The 22,790-nt window shown below is 36.3% G+C and overlaps 1 protein-coding gene across 2 annotated transcripts in view; it reads right to left on the bottom strand.

Annotated features, from left to right (window-relative positions):
- The window catches only part of SLC7A2 (solute carrier family 7 member 2), a 53,804-nt gene that overhangs the window by 4,374 nt on the left and 26,640 nt on the right, over window positions 1-22,790 (bottom strand). Inside the window, exons 1-8 of one of the 2 annotated variants that reach the window (XM_032999251.2) lie at window positions 19,834-19,968; window positions 13,724-14,114; window positions 12,324-12,479; window positions 9,418-9,583; window positions 8,743-8,879; window positions 7,847-8,069; window positions 5,030-5,169; window positions 1,085-1,187 (exon numbers count right to left, since the gene is read on the bottom strand). In XM_032999251.2, coding sequence (XP_032855142.1) covers window positions 1,085-1,187; window positions 5,030-5,169; window positions 7,847-8,069; window positions 8,743-8,879; window positions 9,418-9,583; window positions 12,324-12,479; window positions 13,724-14,099 — 1,301 coding nt within the window. In that variant the 5' untranslated portion in view covers window positions 14,100-14,114; window positions 19,834-19,968. Of the gene's footprint in view, window positions 1-1,084; window positions 1,188-5,029; window positions 5,170-7,846; window positions 8,070-8,742; window positions 8,880-9,417; window positions 9,584-12,323; window positions 12,480-13,723; window positions 14,115-19,833; window positions 19,969-22,790 lie in introns of those variants that run through there. The other variant, XM_042808297.1, reaches the window with a different exon arrangement.

A 22,790-nucleotide genomic window follows, 5' to 3' on the forward strand; every position in this document is an offset into this window, starting at 1 on the left:
AGTCACTATCATATCTAAAACTCATGGCATATATAAAACTCAAACTATGGCAACTCACTTTTTTGCTGGGTTTGCTTGGGGATTTTTTGGGCAGTTTTTTAAGCTGTGGGAATACACTAATGGGTCAGATGGATGACCAGTCTCGTACAAAAAGAGGCGACAGGGTCTGGTGGTCAGTGCCAGGGAAAGGGTAGGGAAGCTTCTTTCTGGTACCTGCTTCTCGTACTGTAAGAGACCTACTAACTGGCATAAGCTGAATTTTTACATCTGCTTTGTTAGAATTTAAGTGTATTCTTAAACATACTTATGTTAAATAAGTCACAATGGGATAACATAGTCTTCTATTTTATAGTGTAAATTATTGCAACAATGAATTTGAGTTGAATTTAAGCTGTTATACTTTTCAAAGTGAATTACTTAGCCTTAAGTAATAAAGACTGAATTTTTAAGTCAAAAAGAGCAATACATTATAAAGTGAGCAGTATCTACCAATATATCAATATTATCCCATAGCTTTACAAACAGAACAGATACTAGAGTTTTATTGACAAGTATTTATGATCTCTGTCATTGAGAGACAATATTTGCACTCTCTTCTAGGGCTACCACATATTGAAACACTTGTCTGGTCTTACATTTCTGACTAGGGTAATCCAAAGCTATTATTTGAACTTGTTGATCTTGTGAACCACCTAGAACATCTAAACCTTTCACATACAGTCCCCACAATATAATAGTCCTGGTGTACAGCATAGATTGTATTCATATAAAAATATAATTCATTGAATTTTATACACAAGCTTACATCTGGTACCTTTGGGACTAACACTTGGACCAACACACCTTCTGGAAAATAAAAGGTGTCTAGATTCTACATGAAGCTTTGTTTTGACTAACTGCTATATTGATATGACATTGTTTTCTTTGATGGGTCACTACTTTTTAGTAATTATTTATATGCATACAGCTAATTTTTAAACACTTAGCTATCTAGCAAAAAACATACACTTTAAATGTCACTTCTGTTTATATACTGACCAACACAAAATGAAACAGTAGAATACAAAGGATTTTTTTGACTTGCCTAAGAATGAGGACACAGGTTGCCACAAGTGAATAAGCAAGAAGTGTACCAATAGACATCATATCCACTAAAGCCTTTAGGTCAAACAGAAATGCCATGATAGCTAAAAAAGAAAAGAAATGAAAACACAAAATTTGTATGAGGCTGACACAGAATCATAGAATCATTTAGGTTGGGAAAGACCTCTAAGATCATCAAGCCCAACCGTAAATGATAAGATTAAGAAATATTAAGAGCTAAAATTAAAAAATCTGTCCACAGGGTAACTTTACATTGTTTTACTGACAGCAATATGAGTGAAATCATAGGAATCCTTAAAAACACATTTTTGAAGTCATCGCCAACATTCTCAAACCTAATTCTCTACAGTTGGGAATCTCATTCGTATAGATATTCACTAATGAGATGTACAGTCATGCTGCATAATCAAGCAATTCATATTGGACTTATTTGGACACTAGTATTTGCACACATGGCTTGTTGAATTGGGGACGCATTAAAAATACATTTTTTATAGAATGAGGTTCAGATCCTTCAACAGAATCTCACCAAAGCTGAGAAGATGGATCCCACTGCAAAACTGAGGAAAAAATGATCCGACCCATGAAGTCACCGGTATGTAAAATTTCTGCTGAATTGAGAAAGAGCTCTATGTGAAGAGGACTTTCAGGAGTTGTCTCAAATAAAATAGTTTTTTAAATTGATTATTACAATAAAAAAAAAAAAAAAAAGTGGCTTTCAGGAAAGGCCAGTGAAATCTCACAAGAATGAATATTCTTAAGATCACTGAAATAAGAGGTAGAAACTTTCATGATACTGAGAGTAATTATAGCAGTCTTTGTGTTTATAAAAGCTAATGCCACATTCTTTTGGAGATTCTGGAATGCCTTTTTTTTTTGTCTGCTGTTTGCACACAAACACAGATAGCTCAAAGAAATTAGCACAAGCCACCAGTAAATGAAAGGCTAATGCTAATATTTTGGAAATACATGTGGTCAAAGTACCTCTTAAACTATTTGTATTTTATTAACATTACTGAGATGCAGAATTAATGTAAAAATGCTTAATCTTTTGAATCATTGGTAATCTCAACATCAAAAAACCCTATTAAACGTAGCCTTTATACACTGTATGTATAGGCACACAAAAATTGTTCTATATTCAGAAATACTTATATATAATATTTACGTTACATGTTTGTTAATATATTTGTAGACAGGTGTATAAGTGTATAAACCCACAAACACACATTCCCTTGGTATTTGATCCTGAGGGAGAAAGCAAAATGTGATTTGCTGAAAATAAGACTGCTGTGTTACAGAAGTTTTATTACTTCATCTGTTAGTCTCCTTTTTCAATGAAGGAAGAAATACCATCCTGTTTTCTTTAATGATGGAGGATGTTCCTAAATCCAAGGTGTCCTTTACAGGGTAGGCTTCTGAATACCTCACTGCTTTGCATGCTCAAAAGATCACAGGCAAGAAAAGCTGAGGAAGAACAGAACCTACTATAACCTCACGTACAATAGCTATATTTAATTTTTAGTCCTAGCTTCAAAGGGCTACTTTATAGCCCAGAATCCTACATTGGAACCAAACTGACAAATGCCTGTAAGTTTCTGACTAAGAGAACAAAAAGACACATTTTTCCACCTCTCCTAATTCTACTCCAAGAAACAATGGTAGATCAATTTATGGTGAAACCTTGGACTGACACCAAAACTCTTCCCTATGTGAAGAGTTTTGCAATTGTGATTATCACCTGTGAAAAGGTAAGTCACAGTAACAACATGTGACAATAGCCTCAGCTGTTGTCTTGGCCTGATAACTTTAATTAAGATGCCAAACATCTGATCTCCTCAAAATCTCTTAAAGCTATGGAACTATCTGTGCTACAAATGAATAGAAGAGTCAGATAATATAAGGTGTTGCGTCTATACATATAAGGTGTTGCAGGTGTTGTAACTATTCTGGCAAAATTATTTATGACCAGAAGTTACCAAATATGCATCTTTATAAAAATAGCAGAAGAAATTACACTTTCTCCAGTAGTAAATAAAGCTGTCTTCAGGTGAGTTGTTGACACACCAAATTCCCCAGACTGCCTAAAGGCAGTCCAAGTGACGGCTGCTGCGTAGCTATAGTCAGGGCTGCATAACTATATCAGTCGGTTTACCAGCTGGGTAATATGGTTTTCCTTCTCCTCGCCATTACTGTGATTTCAGATAAAGATGTTAATTTCATCCCACATAACTGCACTTCCAAATTATTATAGAGGAATATGTCAATATTATAAATTCAAATAATGAAGTCAAAAAGATAAACTCAAAACAATAAAAGTCATTCTAAGCAATTTATTTGTACTCTAACTAAAGAAAAGGGAACTGATAATAATGCTTAATGTGGGAACTATCCAGACAATGACTGTGCCTTCCCACATTATTGCCAAATACACAGTGTGAGCCATTCCAATCTTGTAACATCTGAGGATGACCCAGACTACAAATAATAGTATTTTAATATCTGTTCTAAGCTTCTTGTTTCGTATCAATTTTATCAAGGGTTGCTAAATGTTATAAGGCATGTATTTCATATTTTAATTACTTTTAAGACTTATTTATTTGCCTTTGAGTTAAATACCTATAGAGCTTCCAGTTTTCCTAGGTAATTAGACATCCCACTGAAATGACAATGAAATTTTGGCACAGCTACATATATCTCTGCGAGAAGTATGGACAAAAGCGAAACAGTTGTATGTTAAGAATTTCTCTTTGTGAAACATTAAGAGTTGGCAACAGCTCCCAAAATGCTGTTTTGCTAAAATATATGTGGGCATATATGTGCATATGCACATAACCCCCCAACACACACACACACACACACATACCCCTCAACCACAATTTGGTAAGCCTATACAAAACCAGAATAATTTTCTTTAGAAGAAAATTTTAAAATCTTTGTATTTTGCACAAAAGCTGATCCTGCTGCAAATGTAGAATTTTTTTTCCCTCATGTCTCGTAATAAAAACCATGACAGTTATTTTACCCCCTTATAGATGTGATAAACATACATATGTACATCGGGTGAGGAGACCTTGTAAGCAAAGCATCAGTGTAAAGGACCCAGATTAAGTAACAAGCTAATTCACCACATAAGAGGCCAATATTTAAAAAAAAAAAGAAAAAAAAAAAATTTTGAATTCTGTGACATTAAGGACATCACCACCACCATGATTGGCATGATCTGGAATTCTTATACCCTTTGATTACTCAGTAATTTTATTCCCATTGTACATGCAAGGGAAGTTAACAAGCAGCCCTTTTCAAAAATATAAAGTACCATGCACGTGCATAGAGTGTTTAAATCCCAGTTTTAAGTAACACGGGCTTTGAGAGCTTACCAGAGATGACCCCTGCTGTCAAGGTGGCAGAAACTGGTGCCTGCCTCTTACTCACTTTGGCAAGAAAACTAAAGAGTAAACCATCGCGTGCCATGGCAAACAGAATTCGGGGCAAAGGGAACATAGAGCCGAGAAGACTAGAACAGAAAAATGTATAGTTCAAATATAGGTTATTAAAAGCACAATGCTTTACTGGTAAACCCAACTACACAAAAAGAAAGCTTGGAAGAGTTAACGGGTTTAGGTATAGTTTTGGTGTAGGCTCTGTGTTGCTGCTCTTGTTTTTTTGTTTGGTTGACTGATGTTCTTGGGTTTGGGTTGTTGTTTATTTTGAACCTAGGCTTTGAAAGCACTTGAGATTAACCAACGAATACAGAATCTGTGGTAGAGAAAAGTTTTACCAGTAGCCTACTTCACCTGGTGACAGTCAGATTTGATCATTTCAGTCCAAAGCAAATCAAAGCTGCACAACAGTAGTTTATTTCCATATATGCAATGTGTTTAGCAGTGCACCTTTCTTTACAAGGATCAACTCTTAGTCTCACCTGCTACTGCACCAGACGATAGAGTAGCAACTAGTGGGGTCTTCGTTTTGGAACTGATTTGAGCTAGACATTTGAAAAGCAACCCATCCTTCGCCATAGCATAGATTACACGTGGCATTGGGAAAATGGATCCAAGAAGACTGAGTAAAAAGCAAACACATGCAACATGGCAAACACAGTTCATGCAGAGTTGTATAATGGACAAGATAAACAATGTTAATTAATGGCATGTGTAGAAACAAAATTGATGATTGTAAGACAAAACCTGAAAGACCCATAGCCCAAGATACTACAGATCTGACGTAAATAGAAAATTATTTTTCCCTGTAAAGTTGATTGCCTTTTTTTTTTTTTTTTTTTAATTAATTTAAGTAATAGAATTGCTTCATCAGAGAGAATTCAGATTAGAAAAATAACTCTTGCCATCACTGTAGTTCTTGGGTATTAGTGGACCAGGAACATGTTCCAGGTCACACTAACTATGCAATTAAGCTTTAGTATTCCTGGAGAAAGTCTGTCAGTCAGCAGCAGCAAATCAATAAGCATTAGCAGCATCTCTTAGACTCTACATTTCCATGTGAGGCTGCTGATTAACAGTAATTCAAAGTAAGCACCATACAGTTATACTTGGGCACATTATTTCTTTCAATTAAAGCACCTCTAGCCAAGCTTCATTAAGATAGTTCTTTGCTTTTTTTTTGTTTTGTTTTGTTTTGTTTTTTATTTTTGCAAAAAATAAAGCTAACTAATTTAGATTTATTAGCAGGACACAAAAAGCTTTTAAACTGATGATAACTCAAAGCTCTTTTTAAACATACTTCTTAAATTAGGTGATTTATTTCCCTCAGAGCAAAATAATTGTAATTAAAAAAACCAAAACCATTGAAAGGACAAAAGGCAAAATCATAGCCAGTATAACCTCTGCAGCAAGCACGCTAGTTTTGAACCAGGTGAATGGTTGCCTTTCTTACTTTAGGGAATCAACTGTATCACTTACAGAAGGCACAGCTTTTACATACCACAGATGTTAAGTACCTGCAGTAATGCTCGTGAAACATTAACAGCATTAAGGTCAGACACACAAGAGAAGTTTCATTGCACGTGAACTGATTTTGATGTATGAATGTCCCTTCCAAAAAATAATGTTTCCTGAATCAGGGTGACAATTGATTTTTCAGACAAAGAAATTGTTAAAATCCAGTGCCAATTTTTTTTGCTGTTGTGGCTTTGTAAAATTTATTTATCCTACCCCTCTTTAAGTACATTCACATAAATAGCAGAAATGCTAACAAACATCTTTACCCTAAGGAAACAAGTTCATGACATAACACAATAAGAGGTAACTATATGGACCAAAAGCAATGTTTCCAACTTTTTTTCTTACTTATACTGAGTAATATATATATATATTTATAACTTCATACTTTATATATATATATTTATACTTTATATATATACACACACTTAATTTATATATATTACTTTATAAATAAATTCTAAACTGAGGAATATGAAATACAATTCCCTTTGTTTTGTTCTAAACTGACATCAGTCAACAGATCGAAATATTAAACTCTCCATATGAGTAAATATAATTATTCAGAATACACTGGGAAAAGAGACCAACAGTTCAAATTTCTGAAAAATTGCTTTACCATTTCAGTTCATTTTGTTTTCCAGTATATTTTCTTTAATCTAGTTTCTGCTTATGTATCACTTTCACTATTTATTAGTATACAGGAAAAACTCAGTAAAACCCTCCAAACTGAGGGGACCATGACAATTAGAAAATAATTATAATCCTAGAATGAACTGTGTAACTGTGACATTCTTCAGTCAGCCCTACAATTCTTTTAATGAACTAATTCCCTTTTCTATCCCCTCCTACATCAAAACATTCCTTTCCTTTAAACTATTGCCCACAGTCATCGTGCTCATCTTCTCCAGGCTAATGCTTACAGGGTTATCTCTAAGTGCTGTTAGCGTTAGGGCTTCCACAGGCATGTCATCTTCCTTTGTGGAAAGGCAGCCAGTATTCTTACCACTGGAAGCTCACACAAATGATTCCTTACCTACATAACCTCAGGCAGAAGTCTGGCATCAGCATTTTTCTATCCCTAAATTCTAGTATCAAGCAATTTTCTATTCTATGTAAAAGTTTATACCACATTACAGTTGGGGTGTAATCGCTATGAACACATACTAATATATCTCATGCCCTCCCTGATCTTTTTAATCAAAATAACAAGTTAAGGTTACATCCACAGTTTCACAAAGCGGAATAAATCATAATATTTTCACAGCTATAATCTACATCTCAAATACCCACACAGAAACCACAGGAAGGGATGATGTCAGAAGATAGACTGGCTACTGGAGGAAAACAGAGACAGGAAACGAAGATGAGGAGTGGAGCTAGTTAATCACCTCTTCAATTTTGCCTGAAAATACACAGAGCCCATAAAGCTGCTGAGTCACTGGGAGTGAAGAGCAAGACAGGACAAAAAGGATGAGGTTTATTCTATCAGTTAATAAAGATAACTTGCAGGTCATATGTCTGAAAATACATATTTAAAAAAAAAACTTTTGAGTAATGAACCAGAGGTAGAGTTGAATAACAGTACAGTTTAAAAAAGGAACTTAAATTAATGCACCTACTGTGATAAAGACCTGCTTAAATCTAAAACATGCTTATAATTCTTATCGCTAATCCTTTGCATGAGCTGAGCCTTCAAAATGAGCTCATGCACATATATTTAAATGTTGTATATTATCCATCAGCTTTTCCCAATAAAATTAGTATTTCAATTTCTTTACCTTGTAGACAAAGCACAGAGGGATCCTACTGCTACAACATATTTTGCAGGACCCCATCCAACAAATTCAAATGCTACTGGCAGAGGACTTTTCTCATCTAGTAGATAGTATGGCATCATAAGTGTCAGTGCAGCTGAAACCCCAAAATAGGCCATGAAGCAGACAAGCAAGGATACCACAATTCCTATGGGTATGGCTTTCTGAGGATTCTTGACCTCTTCTCCTGAAAAAAGGAAAACAAAAATGCCCAACAAATATTCTTACTCATTTCCACCTTCAGCTTTAAAAGATAACATCAAAGACAAGTGATTTTTAAATCTAAGCCATGGGAATCATATTTGTAATAGAAGTTTTAAAAATCTGTATAAAATAATCTCAGTGGCACGAACAAAACTCAGTATTTTGTTGACAGAAATAGCATTAAAAAATAGAAGTAAACTAAAGGACATAAACTACATTCTATATTTAGAGTACTCAAAGCCCATAATTCCTAGTTATTTACCTATAATGTACAAGTTCAATGTACTCATTCCCTATCAGCCATATACAAGCCAGCCTTTAGAAGAGATACCTCACATCAGAGAATTGTAAAATGAGCAGGTGATTAACATGACTTGATCAGAAAAAAAATTTATACTAAACACTTCCCAGACTTAGAAAGCAGCAATTCATTTGTTTAGAACAGGAATAAATCAAATAAAATTTCCTCCTTCCTTCCCAGAACAATAACCACATTCACGAATGAATTCAGACTCATTCTACATGGACTGAAGGAGGTTTCTGAGAAAACAAAGGAAAAAGAGTAGGCAGATTGTTGTTTGTGTTTTTTTTTTTTACAAAAAAATCATTTTATACCTACTTATACATATATACACACACACATATAAATACTATACCAGTTGTTGCAATGCAGTCAAATCCTACAAAAGCATAAAAACAGGTTGCAGCACCAGCCAATGTTCCTGTGAAGCCATATGGCATAAAGCCTCCACTCCCATATATACTTGTCACGTTCTCCCAGGATGACCAATTCCTATAAAGAACAAAAATACAGCAGAACAAAACTATTTTAATTATTGGTAGGACAAACACATGCATCCTCTTCCCCTACCACTCTGTAAAAACATGTTAAAATGCTCTCGTCAAGACAGAGTTCTGCTTTACAAAATGGCACAAGAAGACATTTTGTATGTCAAAGCTTGTAAGAAAGACAAACATAACAGTAGATGAAATACCCAAATCAAGTAACTGTCATCTTACTCATTTTGCAGTTTTTGGCAAAATACTAATGGTGTAGGCAACTCTTGTTGTCATACTCACATACTGCAGTTACTACATGCCTTAAGGGCAAGAAGCCAGTAACCTCGCGAGCAGTTACAGACAACAGTATTGAAATAAGATGATTCTTTAAAGGAAACTACAAACAAGAAAATAAAAAGTTATTTTTAAGGGAATAAAAATTTTTTCATTCCCAGCAACACAGCTATTAGTTAATATGTTACCTGCAATACCACTAAAACAGAAAATTGCTTGGAATTTGAGCAAGTAAATTGATTTTTTAAAAAAATTACTCTGTTAATGCAGTAAGGTTTATGAGATGTTCTTCGCTTATTTTCCAGTTGTCAGTATCTCCTTTCACAAAACCAGAAATCATAACGAAGAGTAGGACCAAGATGTTAATAGCAGTGAAAATTTTATTCACCCATGCAGATTCTTTTACTCCAAAAGATAAAAGACCTATAAAATAAAAATATTTTATAGATGTCAGTGGTCCCTTATACTAATCAAATGGCATTTTAAAGTAGGTATACATGCAAGTACTGTGAATAATACTAAAAAACAGCACTAGATTTTGTACTTTTAAAAAACAAATCTATTAGACTCACTGACAGCATGTCAGTGGGCAAAGGTATTGGAAACCACAAGACAGAAGGATTCTTTAATTGTATTCATAAACTATTCAAAAATATTTTGAGCAATTGTTACTGCTTTTCTGAGATTCCAATTCATATCCCTATTTTATGTGATGGAGCAAAAATAGGTACAAGAATTCTGTGCTTAGTAAAAACAGATTAGTAGAATCTATTCCTTATAGAACAGCTACTTATTAGATTAATAAAATAAGCAAAAGTATTAGATTAATAACATAATCTGTTCACACTAAATTTTTCAGGGCACACCCATCATAGCGTAAGAGTCCCATTTCCTAGCTGATTAGTAAAACCTTTAAAAGAAATGCATTCCTCCTGTTCATAAACTCTGATTATCATAGAGATTCTAGAAAACAGTCTGATACAAAAAACAGATGCCTTAGGTTGAGAGTAGTGCATTTAAACAATCTGGAATTTATTCCATCAGGATCCTACTGTCATTAGATTTGTAATGAAGGGCAAGCAGTGAGCAGATCAGGAAAAATTAAATACAGTGGGAAAGCCTCCACAGGTTCTTTTCACTCTAAGCGTTTCCACTAATATCACATACATCCTTTCTCTCATTATTTAGAGATTAAGTCTGAAAATTTTAAGCCTCTCAAGATAATGTCTAAAAAATTTCTGACTCTGCTAATGAGACACTTGCTATCTTACCATGACACATAAGTTATATAAGCTGCTCAAGTTTTCTTTACCAATGGCATTTTTATTGGAAATAGGTGTACACTTTCTTTAGCTCAGTTTTTCCCAAGAAGGCAGTGTCTCAATCAGCCTAATGCAGTATGAAACATAGTATGTACATTTTTTTCAAAGTCCTTTGTGTAGGAAAAAAAAAAAAAAAACAAAAAAAAACCCTAAACCAGATTTCTGTGTGCTTTCCCTTGTGCTTAGCACATAATGTTTTCTGTAATACATCATCTGCTACTCCTGTGATTCAGCTTTGTGCAGCTCAGAATCCAATTACTGTATCAGCCCTGAGCCATCCCTGCTGCCCCTCCCCTCAGCAGTGGTGAATTCCATCCAGTTCATTCACTGGTGATTTGGCTGCTTACCACAGAGACCTGGAGAGGTTATTTGTGGCGTGAGTGCAAGAGAAGTGAAGAAGGAATGATGGTGGGGCTGAAAAGACAGGACACAAATGAAAACTCAGGAGCAGTGGCAAGTCACAGGAGATCTTCTACCAAGAATCTCTACTTATTTTAGGAAGCAGCAATGGCAGTGCAGAAAATATGAAAGGTGGCAGCATCTGCACTAGCATTTTATCTTTTGGTTTGTGGAGCTTCAGCGCTCTGCTTTTCAAAATGTTATTTTTTTCCTCCTTTGGAAGAGGTGAAACTGAAAGGTCTGTTCCAGTTATATACCAAATGCATTCCCATCCCTCCTGAAGACGTAAGGGTCTGAACTGGTCCTACAGGCAACTGGGAGCCACAAGTATGGCAGGATGCTGGACTAAACCTTGTCTAGTAAACTCCCTGATCTTCCTAAGTGTGGGAACTCATCTTTTGATATACAGAGACCTAATAAAAGCTTCAAATGCACTGGTCACTCATTCTGGCATTAGAAGTTAAACAGAAATATTTTCCTGAGTCCAAAAAAGCCACTTAGAACAGAATAAGAGGTTATATCCATATAACTTAGTTTCACTTTCCAGAGAAGAAAAGCTTCTGCTGTTGTTTGGTCTAAAGAGAGACTGAATATGACAAATATTTGAGATATGGGTAAGACCTCTTATGAATACTGGAATGTTTGTAGTATTGGCTGAAAAAAACCTACACATTTAGAATACACATACTGCTTCTTTCACTCCTGGTGGCAATAAGAACGTTTCCTTGTGGAAAGCAAAAAATTAAATACAAATAAGTTGCAGTATTTTTGAGCTTTCTGATCCCTCCAAAAGCATATAGTTGGTGTCAATTTTTGTCATTTAAAAACATGATACATGAGTAAAGACAAAAAAGAAGCAGAACTGAGTGGAGTAGATGTAAAAGGTTTACTCAGGTTACAGATTGGTCTGCCAATACCCTGGAGTGCTCTTTAGCTCAAACAAGTTCTAGGCTAAAGAACTTTTGAAGACTTAAAAAGGAGAAAGTTATTTTATACCAAATAAGCTAAGAATTGAAAGGGAAACAAACCCTTACAAATATGCGCTATGTGCACAATCTGTGATTTAAGGAGAGCACATCACATACTACAGAGCTTAACCTCAAGGACCCTCTGAAGGCATTTACCAGTGATAAAGCCATAAAAGACACACAGAACTGTGTAATTTTCCTGTTATCATCAATCCATATCATGGGTTTTATAAAAAAAGTACAAGTTATTAATTCACGCCTCAGCTTCAACAAAAGAAGACCGGTACACATGAAAATTTGATCATATACATTTAATTCCCAGAGCCATTGTGTCAATATACAAATGTGCATCTGAACTTCTTAAACTTTATTAAGGTATTTCTGGTAAAACACAAACTACAATTTAGCATTTTTGTCTGTAAAGAAACACTCTGACGTGACAACCACCATAAATGAAGCCATATGTTGTCTTACCTGATAAAAGTAATATAAGGAATACAGCAAAGAAGTCAGGATACTCTGCTAGCCCAGAGTAATTCATTTTGAAGTAGGTTCTGAAGAAATGACCAATCTGTTTTCCAAGAAGTTCATCAAAGGTGCCACTCCAGGCTCTTGCTACACTTGATGTACCTTCATAAAATACATGCATGTTTAGAGTTTTGCATACGTACAACAGGATAGTTACTTCTACTGAAAAAAAAAATAAAACTAAGCATGTTGCTACTTGCATTTAAAAGATCAGAGATTGTGTTAAAACAATGATTTTGTTTTGCTGGGGAATTTTAATGTTTTAAAATTTTTCTACATAGTTACATGGTAAGATATTATTCTACAACTAAAATATACAAATTTGTACCTGACGTATTCCCAAAATACTGCAGACATTATTTCTGTATCATTAATATATGATATCATTCTGGAAAACACTTATTTCTAAAGTTACAATATGTGAAACTATATAAAGCATTGTAAGAAAGCAGTTTAAGAACATGAAGGAAAGTTTGTCCACCTGGAAGTAAAGCAAAAAATCACTAGCAATATTGCTAGAGTTAGTATTTAAAAGTAATACCAGTAATACTGGTAAAGAGTTCACATGGCCACGGCTAAATACAACCTTATTTTTATAACCCTCCTATCATGGAAGACACTTCAGTACAATACTCAGGCATATTAATTTTGTAGTGACTTGGGCAACAGTCTTGTAGTAAGATATACACATAGGGGTAGATGTACTTAAATATAATATAATGGATGCTTGGAGCAGGTACCTCTGGAAGAAAACATTTTTGAATCAAAAAATGTCTCTGCTAGAGCACTGAATTAGTTATTTGAATATCTGCCGTATAAGCATTGATTTTATTCAGATCTGGTCATTTTTGTATTTTATGGGATTACCTGATAGGACACCATTTAATTATCATGAGGCTATAGTAACAAGTCAGTACTTAAACATCCTTTCTTGAAGTGAGATACTGTAGTGATGGGGTTCCTGTAAATGTCCTTGCTGTGTATAATTCAAAAAAGATAATGTTTATTGGTTTTAATGAAATTATTGTTGCTGACCAAAGACATCAATTAAATTGTGTTTGATCTTGAGCATCATCACTGAACTGTCTGACACAATTTTCATACAAGGTATGCAGTTAATGCTGCTGAAGACACACTGTTTACAAAAGTATCTTGCAAAGAAACTGTCTGCAATGGTGGTGCACAGAAGGAAATAACCTAATCGAATGACTTTGGTTATTTCATCTCAGCAGGAGTAAAAAGCAATAGCAGCTAAGTGTAGACAGAGAAGAAAGACAGACCCAAATCTATATCTAATATCTGCCATCTCAGAAGCCCTTGAGACATGTGTTTGTTCTTAAGCTTACCTATAATATAGGATAAAATGAGGTTCCAACCAGTGATAAAAGCCCACAGTTCACCAACAGTTACATAAGTATACAAATATGCAGAACCAGTCTTGGGAACACGAGCACCAAACTCGGCGTAGCAGAGACCTGCCATCACAGATGCCAGTGCAGCAATGAGGAAAGAAACAACGATGCTAGGTCCAGAATCGGATTTGGCTACTTCTCCAGCAAGGACATAAACACCAGCACCAAGGGTACTTCCTACTCCCAGGGCTATAAGGTCCAACGTCGATAAGCATCGGCACAGCTTGGAGTCCTCAGAACTTTCACTGCTGACATTCTTCTTCCTCACCAGACACCGAACAAAGGACAAAGCTGGTCCACAGGGCAACATGGTGGGTGTAGAGCTCTGAAATAAAAGAAATCATTACGGTACATGAAAAGTAGCATAGGGACTGGTGACCAACAATGAAAAAAATGTGTTTGCATAAAGAACTTAAATCACTCCTACTAACTAATATATTTAATATAATAATATATAATGTAATATATTAATACTCTGTGACATTAAATATGATGCTGTGTGCTTTTTCCCCAGGAAAAAAATTAGAGGTTCAGTATTCCTAATTTTATATTTAGCACTTATTTCCCCAGGGAAAGATATATGTTATCTTTAAGTTTACTACACTACTGTAAAAAAGAAATTATTTATCTGCTAATGGTCACTACTTAACCATTTCTAAAACAGAACCAAAACAGACCTCTATTACCTCATATATCATAAGAACTTTCAAGATAAGGACAAATACCAACATAACATAGGATTCATAAGATCTTAAACTCCAATACTAAGGCTATAAACAGCAAAAGCTTTAAAATACAGCATTTTACAAAGCCAATGCAATCTCCTTTTGCCTTCAAATACATGGCTTTTGACTTTAAAATTTGCTTCAGTAAAAACTGCTTGAAAGCAGATTGAAACAGTGTTTCTACTCCCTCCCATACCAATGAAGTTTCCTAGATCTAATTATCTTTACAGGAAATCTCACACAACTCTCCCTGACAACCATCTAATAAAACCTGGTGGGATAACTGCTCATCCTGTGCCAACTGCAGTTCTTCAATATTCAGGGTGCACCTCATCGCAGTGTGGGGTGTGATCAGCTCTTGCACACAAACGTGGATTTTGTGACCTGGTAGGGCCTGAAGGCCAGCGGGTGGGCAGTGCATCTCTGGCCTGTGATACGTGTGACTGCCAGGAGGAACAGCAGTGACCCTGCTTCCCAGATCAAAAAAATGATAGCTGAGGATCCATGGACACCCTGTAGAAAATAGTATCTTGAAGAGGCAGCATTAATGTACAAGTTCTGTCTTTCTTTAAGTGTTTGTTCGAGTTGTATTGATGACTCAGAGCTTGGTAAGAATCAAGCGATACCATCTGCCATCTCCCCAAATTGATGTTTCTCTTTGCAACTTTTACCATAAATATCTATACTCTGCTCATGATTTGTTAAGTGAAACCCACCTGGGAATTGAGGCTATTTTTCATTTAGTCAAAGATATTATGCTGGTAGATGCCTCCCTGGTCTGTATCAGTTTCTTAGACCGGTAAAGGGCATTTCTACTCACAATAGTTCAATCCACTGAACGAAATGACTTCACATTAAGATGGGTAGCTCACTTAACAGTGTTTGATCCTAGAACAAAGACTCAGAAGCAAGAGAACTACCATCCTTGTGTGGAATTGCTTGAAAAAAAAAATCCCCTTGAGTATGAAAAATAAAAGAGAGCTCTCTGTGCAGAAACACTTTCTCCCTATTCCTGTAATAGCTCCTCAAGTTCATTCGGAAGTTCTACTTCTGTCTTCAAAAAGCATTCTTAAAAAAATGGCTCTCCATTCCCTTTCAAGGAACGGGAAGTTGATAAGGGCTAATGAATGGAATTGAATAGCTCTGGGCAGTGATGCTTAATGCCCATTAGAAAGGTTATAGCTGCCCTAGGACAGTGGAAGGAGGCAAGACGGGCAAGTTTCCAAAGCTCTATTACAATTAGACAGTCCTTTCAGCCCACTGGACTCCCAGAGAGAAGTATCTGCCTGTGGTATTTGGCTTCATTCACTGAGAATATATATCTTCACTATTAATATACTCACTAGGCTGTAGCCCACAGCGACAGGCAGCAAGTCTCTTGTGACTCCATGCCCTTCACCTTAGCAAATTCAACGTTGCAGAAACATGGCATTTTTTAAAGGAATTATTTCTCCTACCCCCCAAATGACAGTTCATTTTGTATTTCATTAACAGGAAAAACTACTCTGGCAGACATTGTTCTCAGAACACTAAACAGTTTCCAAGACTTTGTTATTCAAATGGGATCTCAGATTGCTCTTTTGCAATTTGGGAAAAGAACTCTGAAAGGTTGTAAAGTTATCTATTGTGGTGGCCAGGTGGGTGATATTATGATTTTCTCTGCTGAGAAGGAATCCTTGTGACAAAATAGTTTTTTTTCTGCTCGTGTTTTCTCCCAATTCTTGTGGAGAGGACAAGAAGATGATTCTTGCTAGCCACAAGCCAGGAAAGTGAAACACCTGTTCTGACTCAAACACACCCTTTCTTCTTTAGCATTTAAAAACTGGAGCACAACCAAAGACAAAGTTCAAGATGCAAACTTCGTGTCTGTAGGAGAAAAAAAAATATCATACACATGAAAACATATCTTATTTGGTATATCCATCCTCACATGAACTTGTTGAACATGCATCCTTTTATAACAACCATTGCAATCCAGAACATCTTACGCTATTTCCTATCCTTACTATGCACATATGTATAATAAACAATGTCTGAACAGTGTTTCACAACTGCTGTTGCTGTGTACCAAGTGCAGTGTTGTGCTCCAGACATGGGTCCCTTTCGGATTTGGCTGAGACATCCCAAGGCTCTGGTACTGATCACTTCATAGATGATAGGAAGGTGCAGCAGGAAGAACTGATGAGTTTATGAGGATATTTGCCCCCCCACACACAATCAAATGATGTAGGTAAATGGTGACAAAGTCTCTTCAGAAATCATTGACAATTATAACCTTTTTCTGAGGTGTCCCTTGTAAGACAGATCCTGTAATGCATTGCTGGCTGCAAAGGAATAACCTGGGCTCTGACTCGGTGCTGATGTGTGCTGACTCACAAGCACAATTTACCATTACACTCTCACGCTCAAATACTAACCTACAGAAGCAAGGAAGGTAACAGCTGGGTGTGCCTTTTGGTGGCAGCATTGTCCTAGATAAGCTTACACCGACTGCAACCACACACTCTTAAAAAGGGTCTTATTCCTGTGTCGGCATGATTGGGCAAATCCCACCGTTTTCTGTTGATCTTTAGGCCAGACAGAAACATGGAGCAAAGTAAGTGAACATGGAAAAAAATGCTCTCTCTTGCTTTTGACCAGCAGGTCTCAGTATTTTCCTAATCACTCCTTTATACTTCTCCTTTCCTATCTGCAGTCTAAGCCTGCCTTGTCCTAGCAGACCACTGTGGCCTCAGTTTCCTCTTCACCTCTGCTGCTGTGAGCTCCACCAGCCCCTGCAGAATGTCCTGCACAGCTGATGAGCACTGGCTGTTCTCTGGGCTTTCCTGGGGAGCCACACTTGACAGCTGAGAAAATAGTAATGTATCGAGTAATCAATCAAGAAGGAAGTGAGCTCTCTTAATGCTCTGCTGCTGCCAGAGCTCACAGAGCTCCTGAGGAATCTCCATGACACCTGTCCTACTTTTTCTAGAGCAGACTTGGCTACCTGCCTACCTTTCAGCAGCATTAGGCATGTAGCCTGAAAGTGCGATCATACAGGGTGGGCTGAGTTCATGCAGTTTAAACAGAGTAAAGATTGAATCCTGAGCTTATACAGTGTTTAAGCTTAGGAAATTAGTGATAAGAAACCAAAAAGGAAAATGCCCTTGCACTCATTAACAGTGTGCAGTTATTTCTGATTAAGGTGAGGAGGAGACCTAACCTGTTGCTTTTCCCATGCGTTCAAACCTGTGCTACGCTCCAGTTCAGTGAAGTCTACTTTTGCAGAGACATTTATCACAAGCAAACACCTGTGAAATCCATTTGTCACTGACCTTGGCATGTTCCTTTTGCTGTGTACAACTGTGGTGGCAGCTCTCTGGCTCTGCATGCACTGGGTCAATGCACTTCTGAAGTCCCTTTTGGACTAAGTTTTTCTTTAGCTAGATTACTCTATAACACAGAATATGTCTCCAAGAGTCCCTTGAAAAAAAAGGAGGCCCCAGTTCAGCTGCTTTAGACTTGAGGACCAATGTTCAGCCCATATTCAAGCCTCCTCTTTCCTTGAACGCATTCCTAGAAAGAATTGTAATGCCATCCACACGGCAGTTTACAGTTTTACCCCTCCAACCACATGCAACAAAGAGACAGGCAGAACAGGATGACTTAATTTAGACAGGAAAGGAATTGGACAGATTATTGAACATAGGGTCAAAAAAGCTCTGAGAGCTTCCTCATGTCCAATGGAATTCATGGGGGTTTTGTTTTTTTGTTGTTTTTTTTTTTTTTTTTTTTTTTTAATTTCTTTACAGCAGCCACTGATAGACACTTAATTTCAGTCTTTTCTGGTCACTTGTAAACCAGATAATTTACTGCTTGACTACCACACATCTCAATGCTAACCCAAGAAGATGAGTTCAGCCTTACAATTCATACCAGCTTTTCCATTCAAATGGATGATCAGGAACATTTAATGGTTGTCTAGCATTAGCCTTTTTCTAACAGGAAAAGTTTAGTGTCAAAAAATTTGTAACTACAAACACAATGCAAGGGACAAAGTCTCCATCTGCAAAGTTTGTACTCATCTTTAAAATTGTGTTGACTGCTTCACAGTCATGTAAACTCTGTCATTTTTGAATAGTATTTTCCATGCAAAAATAAGGTAACAGCCTCCTATCCCAAAACAAAATGCAGATGATAGGTGGATACTGGGGAAAAAAAGTAACTTTTATCATGTATCATCACAGTCTTCCATTAAAATAACATTTTAATCTTATTACATGTAATAAGTGGCTTAAGTTAGTACACATCAAACCCAAGCTACAGGTGAGAAAACCCAAAGTTTTGCTGCAGTTACTGTTCAACTTTTCCTACAAAATTTTCCATTATAAGCTCTAATATAAAAGATAAAAATCTCATATGGAAAGAAACTGTTATAAAGCAATATAAAAGCTCTGAAAGTTTTAATATTGTTATTGAGATGTATGTTTAAAGATTCACGAAGCAAAAGTAACTTAAAGATATTTTACTTACAAAATATTTTGTTGAGCTAATATTATTTACTATAATATACTATAAAATTTAGGTGCAGTAGTTGAACATTTTAAACAACATACCAATTAGGAAGAAAATACTCCAGTAAGTTTGTAACATTGAAAATGGGAAAATATAAAAGTATACTGACTGTATATAGATTAATTTAGAGTCTTCCTTCAGCCTCATTTTCCTGAAAAAATCTGTAAAAGTTTATATTTTATATTTTCCATCTGTAGAATTTATAAGAAAATTTTTGTTTGCTCTTAAGTACATTAGCCTTATTCAGAATTGCTGTATGGCATTAATTAGATCTTGTGCAATAATATATGAAAGCAAAAGAATTCAGAGATGGTGCAAAACTAGGTACACACATGCACAGACAATACATGATTTACTGCAAGTGTCCTAAAAGCTGATGTTGTGCCCAAGACTTTCACAAAACTTCAATGCCTTGGAATATTTTAAGTGGTGCATTTAAATAATACTTAAAGCCCTAAAATTGGAAAGCAGCACCTGTAACAGAAGTCTGATATGTATAAAATGGAAAAGGAAAGCTTTATCATCCAAAAGCAGAAACACCTTCCAGTCAGACTGGGAAGGAAAACATAAATTGCATCCTCTATACATTAACACTGTCATTTGCAGTTTGTCAGAGATACAATAATATGTAATGTAAACTAGATGTGATACTGCATACCACAGCTCTTGCTACTCAAATAGCACATATGTTAAAGGCAAAGTTTCCTCTGATAAGCTACGCTGGTTTCAGGTTACTTCTTTCAAGCAGTAAACTACATTACAAACCTGATTCAGAGCAACTTCTGCTGGGCAAACTTCTGCTCCTCTTACCCAGTCCCGAACTTCTGCAGTCTTAAATGGAAGAGTAATGACTGAAAGTGTTTTTTATTAAAATATTTGCTTTAAAAGCCAGCTGTAGGCGGTGTGAGAGCTGCTGTTGATGCTAAAGGGGTGGAGGCTTGGCAGCCCGGGTGATTGGAGGGCTGCGAGCTGGCCAGCTATTTGCCCAGCTAAGGCAGGGAGCGAGATAGTCTTGCTGCTGTTCAGATAAACCATATTCACTGTTTTCACGACACAAAATCCAACTGGAATGCTGTTTTCTACCCTGAAACACACCTATGTCCTTGCATACAAAATGTGCACTGTAGTGAGGGTACCCACCACACCTCCTCCAGGGACTCCTTTTACACATCCTGAAGGAAAGGCAAAAATGTGGATTTCAAACTTGGTCTCCCACTGCGAAAGCAAAGTCTTCCTACTGCCCTTCTAAAAAATAAACTGGCTTTGGAGCATACTGAAGGATACTTTGCAACACTTTGAGACCTGAATGCAATAGTATAGCATGAAAACTGCTTTTGCTGAGCAAATTTTAGAAGAATATAAATAATTCGAAAAGTATTTCTGTGGCTAGAAACAACACAGAAGACAATATATTTACAGAGTCTGGTTAGAGCCCATTCTGTTGCACTGGGGTAGATGCACTATATATCTTGTTCTCCTTTATATGGCTTGAAATGTAATAATGCTGAAGACTGGAATTAGAACAGTCCAAATATTCCTGTGACACAATCAATAAATAACCCTGAGTTTCTTAAAAATTAGCTTCCAGAATTAACAAAACCCCAATGGATAATATACAGCTGTATTTTTATTACTTCCAGTGACCACCCAAAACATGTAGTAGCATTTCTAGTCAACATTATCCACGGAATATTGTTTTCCTTAAAACACTTTTATTTCAGTATCTCTCTTTTTGTTCAGAGAACACTGAAAACATGAGCCTTGTGGAGAAAAGCCTTATGCTTCTCATCATTAAAAAGTCTTTCCTACGAAAATACAGAGCAAACCACATCTAGTGTAGCAGCCCTCTGCAACTTGCTCTCAGCTCTTAGTTTTTCCTGAGTGTAAAGTCTGCTGGTGCTGCAGAAGCACAAAAGGTTCCTCTTCTTTCCCTTGTTAAAAGTCCTGCTTCCTGTGTCCACACGCAAGGGACAAAGACAACCTTTCCTTAGCTCTCCCAGATCCAAGGAGAAATGCCTTCAAGAACTGCGTGCTCCATTATGGTGGGCTGCATTTCAAGACCAGGAGTCCAGATGTCATTTCTTGCATTATCCAAGGCTATTCTTTTCTTAAAGTGCAACAAGGTGTGAAGAGAAAAGGTCTTGTTTGCTGAAGCTCTAATGGTAACAGTACTCATTCTTCCCCTCGTGCTGACCTCATTCTTGTTAAATAAGAAATTTATCTCTTTCACAATTAATACTTGGTCAGGAGACAGAAACAAGAAGTTATGCTAGAGGTGCAAGCTGCTAAACAGGTTAAGTTTCTTGTGTGGAAATACACGTTAATTACTTCTAAGGAGCATCACTCCCAACCATGACAATATCTAGGCATTTTTTTAGCAAACCATCACTCTCTAGCAAGTCCATGAATGAGTTGAGAATTACTCATGTGGATTTTAGTTAACATCCTCAAGACCAGTTCTGAATCATTTCCAACCACGTAGATCCACTAGGAATTGTTATTAATGCATAAATTAAGTGATGTATTGCTTAGTCATGAAAGTCCTTTCCAATTAAAAAAAAAAAAAAAAAAAAAAAGTAGAAGCTGTAATTGCTTCATAATCTGCTGAATACAGAGACTCCATTTCTACTTGACTTCTAAAAGTTAGCCTTCCTCAGTCATACCTTCCCCACAGTATCAGGGCACGATACCCCCACAGAAAAGCTGGGTGTGAGGCTAGCCTGACGTTGGTGCTCTTCTTCAATCTCTTTCTGGTAGACTCCTGTCAGATTAATGATGATGCACTGCACTGGTCTGATCTATGAATTTATATCACTCGCTGGAACCATTGGCTGGGGTATCATCATATGTAAATAATTCCCAGGTGGTTTTAATTAATTATTAATAAAAGATAGTTTAGCAGGTCAGAGCAAAATAAACAAACCCCAAAGCAACAAACAAAAATCAACCACACACATCACCCTGCCACACCCCCAACCACAAAAAAAAAAAAAAAAAAAAAAAAAAAGAGAGAAACAAAAAAAGCAAACCTTGACAACTATTGTCAACTACTTTCTAAATCTGGCCGTAGAACTGAAGACTAAGCAGGCCATATAGATGTGGTCTTAAGAGGGGCATGGGCCCACATTTAAACAGGGGAATTGGAATACTTCCAAGAAGGTAAAACAAGCTTAAGAAAGTAGTTTAATTTCAAATTTGCATTCATGTAAATGTACTAATTCCCTATAATCATAGTTCTTCCTATAGCTTCTATAAAACAGCTTTAAAATATTTTATGGATATTTTGCATATATGCATTGTTTGCATTTGTATGTACACACATTTCAAAACCTTTTGCAGTGTGCAGAATTAACAGAGTCATCCAGGACAGGTTGTTATACTCACAGAGCAAGACAAACAATTCTTGGTATTAAATACACTAACCTGGTCAGACTGAAGCCAACAGCAAAGTTCCAAATTATATCATTTGGATCAGGATTTGATTCAAAATAAGGTATTTGAGTTAGAAAACAGAAAAAAGTAGGCAGTAATGACAGAATGGACTAACCTTTCCTCTTCCAACAATGCACAACCACAACAGCACAAAGATTGTTCACACTTTTCTACAATATATATATTTTAGGAGCGTCACCTTTTTTTCTGGATTTTTGTCACTACCCACTGCAATATCTAGCACTGTCTCAATTTATTCACTATACAATTAAGAAGAAATAACCCCACCA

The sequence above is a fragment of the Tyto alba genome, unplaced genomic scaffold (genome assembly GCF_018691265.1).
Source record: "Tyto alba isolate M040663 unplaced genomic scaffold, T.alba_DEE_v4.0 Super-Scaffold_6, whole genome shotgun sequence".
NCBI lineage: Eukaryota > Metazoa > Chordata > Aves > Strigiformes > Tytonidae > Tyto > Tyto alba.